This window comes from Eptesicus fuscus, chromosome 8 (assembly GCF_027574615.1).
Source record: "Eptesicus fuscus isolate TK198812 chromosome 8, DD_ASM_mEF_20220401, whole genome shotgun sequence".
NCBI lineage: Eukaryota > Metazoa > Chordata > Mammalia > Chiroptera > Vespertilionidae > Eptesicus > Eptesicus fuscus.
Window position 1 is genome coordinate 19,885,910 of NC_072480.1, and position 14,204 is coordinate 19,900,113.

Here is a 14,204-nt window from a genome sequence, read left to right on the forward strand (position 1 = left end):
TACCTACATATGAGAATGAAAGGAAGCAGGAATAAGAGAGAAGACATTTTATTTAAAAAGTGTGATATCAAGGAAGAATGAAATAGGATGAAAGCTTAAAAATGGGCAGTGACATAAAGGGAAAGGGGGTGTGTGTGTATATATGTATTTAATTTTTAAGAATCTTAATTTTTAAATGTAGTACAGTTTGTATAACATAAAATTGACCATCTTAGCTATTTTAAGTGTAGTCTATTAGTGTTAAGTACATTTAGACTGGTTTTTTAATGATATTATTGACTATATTCCCTATGCTGTACATTACATCCCCATGACATTGTGTGTGTGATTTAAAAGAATGAAGAAGTGTTGTACATTCGTAAATGAAATAGCAGACTCTAATGGGATTCTCACTTTCCCTCTTCTTTATTCACAGCATTGGTAATAATAACTGAGAGTTAAACCCAAGTAGTATTCTTTTCTTTGTCCTTTCCCCAACCTTAATCAAGTTCTTTTGATTTTTTTTTCCTCATTACTAAAGCAATATATGCTCCTTAGAGACACAGCAGAAAATTACAAGCAAAAATAATAGAAAGATCCTTAAATCCACTCACCCAGAAATGGTGTCCTAATCCTTTCCTATGAATATGTTGCAGTTCAGTGAAACCTTTTAGAAACCTGAAATTTTTGTTCAGGGAACAGTGTTTGATGCACTTCTATGTCCTGAGACATTTGTGCATCTTCATTTAATATATATATATAGATGTACTGATTTCATAGAGGAAGAGAAAGATAGAAACATCAATGATGAGAGAGAATCACTGATCAGCTGCCTTCTGCACGCCCCCTACCAGGGATTGAGCCCGAGACCCAGGCATGTGCCCTGACCGGGAATGGAACCATGACCTCCTGGTTCATAGGTTGATGCTCAACCACTGAGCCACTCTGGCCAGGCTATGCGGCTTCATTTTTAATGGCTGCATAGTTTTCCATTGTACAGATGTGCCATCATCAATGTAGCCAAGCCCTTCTGCTGGACAGAGGTTGTTCTAAATTTTGCTATTCCAAGTGCTCAGGGAACAAACATAAGCAACCTGCCTTTGAAGATAATTTCCTGCCCTTCAATTTGGTTTATTTTTAAAGGAGGTTTAAGGATTAGATTTGAAATTATCTAATGATATAAAAATTTACTTGGCATTGCTTGGTCAGAGTGGCTGAGATGGTTGAGGGTTGTGTGCACTGAAAGGTTGCTGGTTTGATTCCTGGTCAGGGCACATACCTGGATTGAGGGTTTGATCCCCAGTCAGGGAATATACGAAAGGCAACCAATTGATGTTTCCCTCTCACATGCGTGTTTTTCTCTCTCTCCCTCTCTCTAAGCATGTCCTCAGGTGAGGATTAAAAAAACAACAACAACACGCATTTACTTGACATCATCAAAGTCAGCACCAGATCCCCTCAGAACTGGACGAGTCATGAATGAGAATGAAGGGACAGAGCCATTGCGCACTGTTTGTGAACTGTCATTTTAGGTGCTTGTCACAGTGCCGAAGTACAAGATGGGCTCCCTGGTTTCTGTACCTTAATCGGTCGATGCATAAATCACATGAAGGGTTCGGGGAGCCAGTGTGGGGTGGTGTGTTACCTCACCTGCGGGCAGCTGGTGAAATAGGAGGCACTGAGTTTTTAGAAAATTGCAAGGAAATCACTGTTTATGCTAGAGGACCAGGGTAGGTTCTTCCTCTTGTATCTGGTGCCAGAGTAGGGAACAGAGCAAGCCAAACCAAGGCATGCCCCGAAACGAGTGGTTTTGAAGGAAATCTTTTAATCCTTCCAGTTGGTGGGTTTATGCATCAGAAACCCAGTGCCAGTGTTTATCCAGGCCTTTCAGGGAAGAACTGGCTGGGAAGCTCTGCAGCCAGTCTGTCAAGGGCCCGAAGAGGCAGGGAAACACTAATATTTTCATAGCATTAGGGCGGCATCTGTTATGGACAGTAGCAGAAAAAATACGCTTCTGTCTTTTTTAGCTAGTCCTTTGTTGTCAGGAGGCTTTGAATAGACCTAGCTGTTTCCAGAGCCTGCTCTGAAGCTCTTGAATGTGCCCCAGCCCGTGTGTGTATTAATATACAACCCGTTCCAAAGAATTAGTGCTGGGCAGCGCTGTGCTTGGCAGACAGGCAAGCCTCCACCAGTTACAGTTGAGAGGGCGAGGAAAGGTTTACCAAAATCCCCTCAGTGGCCCGGCTTAAAAATAGCAGTGTAGGCCATAGCTTAGCGTTTTGACAGCTTATATCAGCAGTTTTCTCGGCTGATATATTGATTGCAGTTTGGACTTCAGTCCTGCTGATCTAATAAAACATCACTGTCATAACAGAGAAAGTAAAAGGATCCTTCGTGGCCCCAGCCACCTGGTGAAGTAGCTTTACTGTCATAAGTAAAATGAAGTCATCTTGGACGAGATGACCGGTTATATACATTTTTTATTTCTTCAATATGTTGTTCATTAACACTATTCTACATATTTTCACAAATATGCAATTGTCAAAAGGAATATAACGGTGCCTTACAAATACTACAACAAACTGGCTTTGCTGTGCAGCAATGTCACAGCCTGATGTGTCCCTAAACGACAAGACTTGTTACACTCAGCTGTGGGGAGAGGAACACACGCAGAAGTTAACCGAAGTATGGACTAAGCTCTGAGACTTGTACAAATCTCCTCATGGTCTTGAGTGCATATTTTGAATGTCTTACAGTCACTGGCCTTCAGTCCTACTTACCCTCCATATCCTTTCATTTCACAGCAATTGCTGACCATCCAGGAGGAGTTAAACAACAAAAAGTCAGAACTGGAACAAGCAAAGGAAGAGCAGTCGCACACACAGGCGTTACTCAAAGTCCTCCAGGAGCAAGTAAGTGACCGCGGCAGCTCTGCCTGGGGAACCGGTTCCGACGTGGGCCCGCGTCTCCTGGGCGCTGGGCGCGCAAGCGTGACGGAAGTGAACCTGCGGTGCCATCAGCCTGGCCCCTGCCCAGCCAGCCTCCCAGGGCTTTGCTCTGTGGAATTTATAATCTCACGCCCAGCACCTCTGCTGTCACTCTCAGATCCCTATTTAGATTACCCTAGCCCACCAGCCATGTGGGAGAGTTTCTTCCAGAAGATAAATGAATTTTGATAAAGTTTTAAAATATTGGCGGTGCAGATATATTTCCTAGCAAGCAGGTAATTTCCTCTTAAGTCTAATAGTGAGGAAAATGAGTAGCATACCCCTGGCACGCCGACAGACGTGTGCATAAGAAGGACAGATTCATGGCAACATTAAAGAAATACCTTCCCTGTGCCCCAGGGCACCGATCTCACCACGGTGAGCAGCAAACCTTTTATATGAAGTTTGTAAATCTGATCGTTTCATCCTGGCTTCCTGTGATAGCAAAGTGTGGCCTGACAGTGATAAGTGGATTTGAAAGTGCAGTCTTACAGCCGGGTAAGACGGATGGCTCGGCGCAGAGTGAGTCCAGCCCAGCGTCCACACGGGAGGAGCGGGGGCTGGGGGCGGGGAAGCGGTTAGAATGCTTTCCCAGTCCGGCCCGGCCTGCACTTGCTGCCCGAGATGTAATGCATGTAACTGGGAGGGGAGCTCACACAGAGTAACTCCAACCCTAACCAAATTTCAGGCGTTTTACATTTTTAACTTACAGTCCTCTATGAAAACATTATTTGTATAAATATAAGTAACTGCAAAAGTGACATTTTTTAAATATGAAGTTGGGAGAGTGTGACCCTAGTCAGCTGTGACTCAGTCACTTTACACATGTTTATTTTTAATGGTTTGGGGTCAAAAAAATGTATTTTTAGTTACTTTCCCCTAAAACAGTTGTCGGCAAACCACGGCTCGCAAGCCACATGCGGCTCTTTGGCCTTTGAGTGTTCTAATGCCACTTCTTCAAAATAGACTTGCCCAGGCCGAAAACCGACTTCTGCGCATGGGCCACGAAGTTTCAATCGCACTGTATGTGCTTGCCCGCATATTTTGTGGAAGAGCCACACTCAAAGGGCCAAAAAGCCGCATGTGGCTCGCGAGCCGCAGTTTGCCGACCACTGCCCTGAAAGTATAAGTGATTTGTGAGGGAAAATTGAAGGTGCTGGACACTTTATAAGCTTCTATAGCTTTGGAGGAAGATGCTTTGTAACACAAATCATTCTCATTTATAATTGATATATATTCAGTAACTTAGACTGAGGCTGAATTTGTATGATTTTGGATAGGTTAGATGGAGCTGAAAAATACTGTTTACCAAATTCACATGGCCGACTGTCTCGGGGACCTGCAGTCACCGATCTTTCCGCCTTCGCAGTGCGGAGACTCCCAGCCAAGTAGAGCCGATTTGGTTCAAACTTGCTCCCCATCAAACAGACAGCTCTCACCTTCCTGGTTTCTACTCCTGTGCTTGCACATGTGCAGTCTCTCTCTGAGTGACTCAAATCCTTTATTTTTATTTGAAGTCTGAACCCCAGTTTTGCAGAGAGTATTGTTATATTCTTGTAGGGTTTGCATCGTTAAATAGCAAAGCACAGACACCGTCACTGGTGAGACATCACACTTCACTCTCCATTACTTAAAAAATAAATGGAATGTGGAGAAGATTCAGAACCACTAAAATCATTACAAACCTAGGAAATACAACTGGGAAGAACGCATTTTAAAATCTGCTGTACTATTTAAATGGGATGGCTCTTTTTAAGCAAAGGCCCTGAGAATGTTTAAATCTAAGTGGGTCCACAGCAGCCAAATGCATTGGGTGCTACCCCTCCCACCAGCTGTTTTCTTGACAGCCCCTCTCCCGGTGCCCCTGTCACCCCTGCCGATGGTGGCATGCAGTGGGCATGTTCCTTTCATCTTGTAGACACCCATCCCCCCCTGAGACATACATTTAAAACACACATGTACCTCCATGAGCATTGCCTTCCAAGACTTTCTTTGGACTTGGGTAGGGTGACTACATGTATGAACACCTTTTCAGTGCCTGCATAGATAGGGCCTCGATAAATGGCCTCACTGCTAGAGATTTTGATTGTTTGGATCTGGAGTCTTGCTTTTATACACACACACACACACACACACACACACACACACACACACACACACACAGACACAGAGACCCTTCCCAGAAGACTTGGAATTTTGCTATTCAAAGTGACTGCCACTTGTTGGGAATCCTGAAAAGAAAGACCAGGTTGTGAGGGCACCTTGCCATCAGCGGCCCCACCCCTCCAGAAAGGGCAGGCTCATTCCTTGAGTTCTCTGTTTGCTAAGATGCAGCGCCTCCAGGTCCCTCCAGGCCCCACTGGCTTGATACCTGAGCTTGTTCAAAAGACCCAAGTCCCGTGAGACATGATGTTGGATCCCTCCATCTGGAGGAGGGAGCAGCGAGGCGAACAGGGAGTCTCGTTAGCAAGACTCGTACACCAGGGAGCAGGCCAGCGAGGGGCTCCAGCTGTCGGGAAAGGGGAACCTGCAGGAGGGAGGCACGACCTGTGGTTGTCAGTCCTGGCAGAGGAGAGCAGGGGAGCAGCGATGCTGGTGAAGAGGGAGAGATGAGAGCAAATGCATAGTGGACGAAGCGAGAGCAGAGATAATGAGAACGTGGAGGAGGAAGATGGCATTGACTTAGCGGGGAGAAGGGCACATTGATGGCATTAAGCTTGCAAAGGTGAAGCTCTTTAACAGCACAGTGCTATACTTCCTCTGAAAATAACAAAACATTCTGAGCTAACTCCACTCTAACTCACAGTGGCATGAGTTACAGTCCTAAGCAGAGAGAGTTGACAAAGAGGAAGAAGGTGAGGGACACCTACAGTAAGAAAACCTTAAAATTGGAAAATGTAGAGAGGTTTTTAAAGTCCTTTTGTGCCCACTGATAATAGATGGCAATTGTATCACTGCGTGCCCTTTTCTTTTCATACATGCCACCCATTGCCCATGCTCCCTTATACTTGTTATTTGTAGAAACATCAATGATGTGGCCCTGAAGCCTAGTGGGCAGAATTTTTTTCGTAAGTGGGAGAGATGTGGACATGAGCCATGATCAGCTGCACTGGTCCATAACCAGCTGCCCCACACTCACTGTCTTCCAGTCACCATTTCTTTGGCAAAGCCCCTCTCTTGGCACAAAGAACATATGGCTTTCTTGCTTAGAGTTTGAGATTGCCTTAAAAATATAATGAACCTTTCGTTTTAATGTGTACAAATAGCCATGAAAACCAGTGTTCGAACCAAGCACATGGATGGTATATGTGCATTTATTTTCTTTCAAACTTTAAGCACTTATTTCTCACCACGAATTCTTTATTTTAGGCATTAAAAATGGCACAGAAGGTGCTGCTTCGAAGCATAATAAGCCAGGAAGAAATACTGGCAACAGCTGCAAGGCCTGCTCACCCTTTGCCCTTGCTCTCTGCCTCCATATGTCTGCTTTGAGTCAGGCTAGGATAAAATGCCAATTAAAGGTTCCAGAACTCTTGTAACAGCTGATTTCTCATGATCCTCTGAGAGAGAGTCCAGGGAGTAGTGTTTTCAAATGTTCACTGTCCAAAATAGCTTTTCTGCTAATGCCTCGGTGACCAAGGAGATGTCTTCCCAGTTCTTCCTTTATGGAAAGAAGCAAACCATCTTCTTTTAGGCCTCCAGACACCATGTCAGCGATTGAAACATGTTCACAGAGGACATGACAGTAGCTCTGTGACATATTCAACCAACCAACCTTCACCAGTAACCGTTGCTATCACATCATTTGGCTGGTGGCAGCTTGCAAGCACTGCAGGGCTTAAATTAATAGCAATGCAACTGGGAAATGAAATCATTTTTTATTCTTAAGAACCAATTTTTGTACATTTTATGCCTATGGAATTGCTTTCAAATCTTATTATTTAAAAAATAATGAATAAGATCCATTTATTTCTTGCCAGCCATCAAGTCTCATAAAATATTGGTCTCAAACTGGTTTCAGTAAGACTCATTAGAATTATGGGCCCCATCTGTGTTTTTCCTCCTTGGAAGTTTTATACAGTGCAACCTCAGACGAACCAGAGTTAATAAGGTGAAAATCACTTAACAGATATACTTGATTATTCACTTGGTGTTTTTGTTTGTTTTGTTTTGTTTTTTAATTTGCAGTTAAAAGGTACCAAGGAATTGGTGGAGACCAATGGCCACAGCCATGAGGATACAAATGTAGGTGCCCTAAACCTGGTATTTGTTCTTCTTTCTTAATTGATGTTGGTTGAATGCTCATAGGAATGTGGCATTTTATTCATAACACAAAGGAAATGAGAATTCCTGCCTCTCAGTGGCTTATTCAGATCACTGTGCTTGGTTTGACAATCAAATATAGTAGACAGGCACTGCTATTGATAGCTCAGGTTACAGGATGCCAACGTAGAAGTACCTGACCATTAGGTCATAAAAATTCTAATCTCATAAAATTTCTAATCTCAATGAGTTTGTTTGAGCCCTTTATATTTCCAAAGCTATAAACTAATGATGTGTTGGGAGGCCAGATGGAATGAGACCCAACAGGTTAATAGGTAAGACATTGCATGTGTATTTATTCAATTTGCCTGTCAATGCAGATGGTAATGAAATGATCACTATGTTGAGGAGGTATCCGGGCAAACTGTTTCTCCAAGAAAAGCCCTGGAAAGTGTACCCCTCTTCTGTGTCAGACCCACAACAGTAGCATGATGCATCTGTCTTCTTGATACAGGCATAATGGTACAGGCCCCAGTTAGCAGCCTGACTTCCTCTCTTAGTGTTCCTTAAGTTGCCCCAAATTAGTCAAGTGCTCTCTTTGCCTTGGAAGTTCCTCAGTCTCAGGTGCAATATAATACCATGTAGATCATTGTCTCTCCATATGTCTGATGATCCTGTTTTTGTCTTTTTAAAAATATCTCTGATATCTCTATGTATCTGATTACTCTCATCACAGAAAATGCTTACTAAGCAGTTCTTTTCACATAACACAGAATCAGACATGGTAATCAATGCTTGATTAACTAGAGCTAGGAGAAATGACTCATTTCATGTTTACTCTTGTTTTAACTTTATACAGCAGAGAGCCTGACATTCAGAGTACCAGAAATTCCCTCTTATTAATTACTGTTCCCACCAAACAGATAGTTAACATATGATGCTTATTGAGACCTGACTTGTACATGGAGCTCTGCTAGGTACTGGGGAGAGAGTAGTTTACAAAGAATTGTTAGGCCCTGGCTGGTGTTGCTCAGTGGTTAGAGAGTTGCCCTGCACACCAAAGGTCTTTGAGTTCAATTCCTGGTCAAGAGCATATACCTGGGTTGCAGGTTAGATCCCTGCGGCCCCAGTCAGGGCACGTGGAAGAGGCAACCAATCTATGTGTCTCTCTCACATCAATCTCTCTCTCTCTCTCTCTCTCTCTATATATATATATATATATATATATCCCCCTCTTTCCCTCCCTCCCTTCCACTCTCTCTAAAAGTCAATGGGAAATATATATATACACAAGCATGCTCAGGTGAGGATTAAAAACATTTTTAAACAAAAAGAATTGTAAGGCTTGCTGTCTGCCCTCAAAGAACTTGTGAAGCAGTTGAGGAGTTAAAGAGCACATGGGCAATATATAAGATGTGGTAAGTGTACAGGAAGGTCAGGCCACTGTGACATGATGTAGTTTGAAATTCGGACTTTGCTGCTTGTTAACTGTGTCAACTTGACAAGTTACTTAAACCTCTGAGCTTCCTTTTCCTCAAAAACGTATCATGATGTTGTAATGAGCTGAAGAACATGAAAACCTTACGGTGTTATTATTGAGGTTTCTTTGTGCTGGATAATAAAGAATGCTTCCTGCATCTGTGGCATTTGTGTTTGACTTTGAAGAATGGATAGAATTAAGAAAATAGAAAGCTCGAGGAGGAAGCCATTCATTCAGAGATCCCCATAGGAGACACTGTGACCTAAGTAGAGATGTCTTCCCACCTCAATGTTTCATTGCCCCCATTCTTACCCTAAAAATCTTCTTCAGGATCCTGGCTTCAGGGACACACTGCTGCCATATTCTCAGCCCAAACTTTCGTATGCACTCCCCCAAGTCAGGCGCTCTGTGCCTTCCAAGGAAGCGGTGGGTAATCCAGTGGGCCAGAGAAAGTGGCAGTCTGCCTTAACTTCTCGGTCTGTAAATTGTAGGTAATACTGCCTGTCTTTCCTTCCTTGAGGCTTAGTGTGAGAAGCAAAGGAGCTGATGGATGTGGAAGCACTTGGTCACAGTGAGGTTCTACCTGAGTAGGATGTTGTTACTACTATAATCTCATCTGCTGATTGAATTAAATTAGATGACACACATCTAGCCCTGAGCCTCTGTTTTGAGGAATGTTGGAAGGCATTTATTGATAAACCAGAGACCCTGCACTGGTGGGGTCTCTCGGCCTGGCCTGTGGGGATTGGGCGGAAAACCGGCTCTCTGACATCCCCTGAGGGGTTCCGGATTGTGAGAGGGCAGTTCTCAAGTGACGCATCCCCAAATTGGGCTCCCTCCTCTCTGGTTCTGGGTATGTCACCCAAGAACCTCAGCTGCCAAGTAACTATAGCTGCCTAGTCACTGCAGCTCAGCAGCTCCTGCATTGAGTGTCTGCCCCCTGGTGGTCAGTGCACTTTGTAGCTACCGGTCGGACGGTCGGACGGTCGGATGGTCAGCCGGTCGCTTAGGCTTTTATATAGAGAGATGGGAAAAGTTTGAGGGCTTTGGCCTTTTTAAAGGAACATTTTTAGATTTAAAAAAATACCTGTTTCGGGTCCATGATGTGGGCTTTGCAACCAACCCAGAGACCTGACTGCTGAGAGCTGGGGTTCAGGTCCGGTAGGAGGGAGGAGCAGCACCTTGACCAATGGCAGGTGAGATACTTGTGGAGCCGCAGAACCAGCAGCACCTGCTAGTCTCCGCTGCAGAGGCCCAAGCTACACTTACAACCTGTTTTCTCAGGGGTTCCCAGTAGGTGAATTGTTCACGTGTCCTCTTTCTTGTCTGTAATGTTTGTCTCCTTTGCACAGTTTCCCTAGCACCTCCTCTAGGGTTATGAGAAAGAAAAGAAACAAAAATCACTTATTTGGGCCACACATTGGGGATGCTAGCAAAATATTGTGTCAGGACATTTTTAAAGGTCTGAAATGAAGTCTCAGTGTCATCTGAAGTTTCCACCAGCCCCATGGTGGTCGAAGGAGACAAGGCTTTCACACCAGACTGAGAGGAGAAGGTTTGAATCTGTTTTGATCACTAAACAGCCTTATGACCAGGGCAAGTTATTTGATCCTTTTTGAACTTCACCTTCCTCATCCTTAAGTGTGTTAAATGAATGCACATAGATAAACACCTGGCCCAGGGCATGTACTCAACAAGTATCAGTGACCTTCTCTGGTATCAATATCAACAGTATTTAATACTAGAGGCCCGGTGCACGGAATTCATGCACTAGGGGGTGGGGTCCCTCAGCCTGACCTGTGCCCTCTCGCAGTCCAAGAGCCCTGGGGGGATGTCCGACTGATGGCTTAGGTCCTTAAGCCATCAGTCAGACATCCTTAGCATTGCCACAGAGGCGGGAGAGGCTCCCACCACCGCCGCTGTGCTCGCCAGCCATGAGCCCGGCTTCTGGCTGAGCGGTGCTCCCCTTGTGGGAGCACACTGACCAGCAGGGGGCAGCTCTTGCATTGAGTGTCTGCCCCCTGGTGGTCAGTGTGCATCATAGTGACCCATCATTCCACCATTCAGTCATTTGCATATTAGCCTTTTATTATATAAGATACGCTGTAGATGAGGCCCCCTAGAGCCATAAGAAATACAAAAAATTAATTGTTAACTCATTCTCGAATTACCCCCACTTAAAATCAAATTGCCCCCCTGTGGGGCGTGTGCTGCACCTTGGGAACCACAGGGCTTGACACTTTTCCTCTCTGAGCTTCATTTCTGAATACATACGCATATACCATGGGAACTGTAATCTCTTCTCCGCCTACCTCACTGGGTTGTCATGAGGAGGTTCTGAGCTAATAAACCTAGAAATGTTTCATCAAATAAGTGATGTCTAGATGGGAAGGGATTGTTATTTTTAAGCCCACAGATACCCTCGCAGATAGCAGGTGCTGATTAGGGAAGGAGGGCATGATTGTTTCCTGGGACTGTAGCTATGGAAGCTTTGCAGAGGGTTCTGCAGGCCTCGGAGGGGCGGGCTCTGGCCAGCAGTCCTGTAGCGGTGGTCATCCCTGGAGGCACTGGCTGGGAGATTGGTAGGGGGGTGCTAGGAGGGAGGCAAGGCCAAAGGGGGAGTAACTGTCAAACCTTCCCGCTTGGCGCCATTCTTTAAGTTGTACATGGCATTTTTGCAGCTCTACTTGCTCAGGGCGGGGCTCCAATCTCCTGGAGCGGGGCGGGGGCCGGGCCAGGGTGGGACCAGGTGGGCTAGGAGGGCAAGTTTAGCCGCGGCCCCCAGCGAGGTTCAGTGCACTTCCGCTGCAGAGACAGCACCGCTGCTGTCAGGGGGGATGGGTCTGACCCTGGGGGGCCACTCGGGCCTGTCTCCACCCAGGTCTGGAGTTGTAGGGAGGAGAGGCGTGCCAGGCTCCAATAGAGGTGGCCCGGCAGTGGTGGGCCGCGGGACCCAGGGGCGCTGATGGGTCATCACCGGCATGCTATTGTTGTGGGCGCCCCTGGTGGGAGTGGCGGGGGAAGAGATTGGGAGTCAGAGGTGCGGGCTGTGGCTACCCCCAAGGCTGGGTCTTCTCCCTGTCCAGTCAGCCTCCCTGTCCCCCCAGAGGTGCGGGGGCTGGGGTAGGGTGTCCATGCAGGGGGATTGGAAGAGCTCCCTGTGGCTGCTTCCTCTTCCTTCTTTGCAGTCCGGGTTCCTGTCAGGCACTCTCCTCAGACCCCCAGGAACTTGGCTCCGGCCGCCCCTGCCCCACTCGGCTCTCCCTGGCCACCTGCCTGTCAGGAGGCTGCCAGGGCACCCTGCTGTGGGCAGCGCAGTCCTGGGGCAGGGGGTGGGGGTGTGGGGAGCAGCTCCAGTAAAGTTTAGTAAACCCTGGGTCTGCCTCGGGATTTGGCTTCAGGGCCGCGGGGGAGTCTGCCTGGGCGGGACAAAATCACACGAGACCTGGAGTCCCACCCCGCGGCCCCACAGCCCCGCCCACCCTGCTGAATGGTTGTGATGTGATGGTGTCCCAGATAATTTGCATATTTCTCTATTATTATATAGGATAGTAGGCAGTACTTTGACAAGATACATTTTAATGCAGATCTTAAGGCTTAAAGCATCTGGCCCAGAGGTTATTGAATGAGACAAATAGATGCTTTTTGTGTGTATAATTATTCACATATGAGGGTAGGGATTCACTATATTATCATTTATTAATAGTAATTACACAGTAGATTGGTGCTAGTATAGCTGGGTATTCTTGTGAAAGTTGACAATTGGTTTTTAAAAACTATACTATTATACATGTAGAAAGGTAAACTTTGTATGAAACTAAAAAATTACAGAAAAGAATATAGAGATAAAGAAAAGTAATTTAGTTTCTCATTACTCAAAGATAACCACTATGAATATTTTATTTTAGTTCGTTTCTGCCATGTGCGTGTATATGACCAGAGGGAAAAGCCATACATAAATGAATAAATAAATATTACCATTGTCTTCAAGTTTGTACCTTTTTGATTTCTCATTATATCATAAGTTTTTTTTCTTGTCACCAAATGTTCCTCGAAGACATGATTCTTAATAGCTGAATAATGTAGATATGAAATAATAGAACTATGCATCTATGTGTTAGGCATTTAACTTCCCATTTTTTTAACAATTACAAATAATGCTGCAATTAACATGCCCATAAATCTCAGTCTGCTTCTCTCATATTTGTTTCCGGGGCATTCTGTATATTAATCTCTGTGTCATGAAGTCTGGTAGGCAGCTTCAGACTCACAGAGTCGTTGGCATTCAGAACATCAGCGTGGCAGATGCTCACTCGTGGAATCCATTGGTTGTCCTCGAGGGAGCCTCCAAATGATATGTTGAATCCTACAATTTACAAACAACCCTTTGCCTTAGTCTTGAGAGTTGGGAAGCTTACAGGATGCCAGCTAATCCAGATTTGGTCAGTTACTATTGCTTTTCTATTGTTTTTACATTTTATTGAGCAACCACAGTATCTGACCGCCTTGTTTGGTGTTCTTGAGGTCCCCAAACAGAGACGCCCTCAGGAGGCCCACCTTTGTCCCCACACGACAGATCTTCTGGAAGCCCGTGCCCATAAGGAAAGTTTTCTGGGAAGACCACTCCAAAACCGTGAGAGCCAGACACTGAGATCAGCCTCCAAGGCCATGCTCGCCAAGAGGACTGCACTCGCTGATTTTACACAGGGTTTTCTCTGTATGTGCAACTGGATGTATTAAATGACAGTGGGCAGTTCAACCTTTTAAGTGGACCCACGTTTAAAACTAGCCTTTATCACAGTTCCCTTAGAGAGTTCAGTTATTCCAGATCCAGTTTTCTTTCCTTGAAAGCAAAGGTATGTGTTGTTGTTTCATCTCCATCACTGAGCAGTCTTCCAATCCCCAGAAGTGCTGAATGAGTAGCCTGGTCCCTGGCAATTATGCATAATGGATATCAAAATCGTAAGAAAAGATAAAGTCCCCATCTGGCATCTTTTTTGGTGACCTTCCTCCCAGAGGCACCTCCATCTGCGATCCTAACATGTATGTTTGGTGGAAAAGTGGAGGAGAAGGGAGAGGACACGAGGAATGTAGGAACAAATAGGAGGAATCAAGTAAAGTGACAGCCTCAGCCTTCAGTGTACAGGCCTGACTGGTCTGAGAGATTCCGGTGAGTTTTCTCTCCTCCCGCCCTGTTTCTGCTGCAGGAGAGCTGCCACCCCACACTCCCTACCTGCACAGTCAGGCTCACACGCTGCGGTCAGAGAACTCACTTGCAGCCTGTAAAGAGGGTTAATCTGTGATGAGGAAGGTTACCACTGTCAAGTAAACACCCTTTCCGCCCCACAATAGACACACAAAAGGGAAAAGACTTCCGTTTGTCACTTTGCCTCCATAAGAGTTGTCTTTAAACCCGGCAGAGTAAAGATGTTAGGCGTGCGCGGGAGAAATGCTGTGCGAGGAGCATTCTTCAGCTTCAGCACGCAGCAGCAGCA

The 14,204-nt window shown here is 45.5% G+C and overlaps 1 protein-coding gene across 1 annotated transcript in view; it reads left to right on the top strand.

Moving 5' to 3' along the window:
• ENOX1 (ecto-NOX disulfide-thiol exchanger 1) overlaps window positions 1–14,204 on the top strand; it is a 211,754-nt gene that overhangs the window by 145,881 nt on the left and 51,669 nt on the right. The window contains exons 10-11 of the mRNA XM_054719823.1: window positions 2,784–2,891; window positions 7,155–7,211. Of these exons, the coding sequence (XP_054575798.1) occupies window positions 2,784–2,891; window positions 7,155–7,211 (165 nt within the window). The remainder of the gene's footprint in view (window positions 1–2,783; window positions 2,892–7,154; window positions 7,212–14,204) is intronic.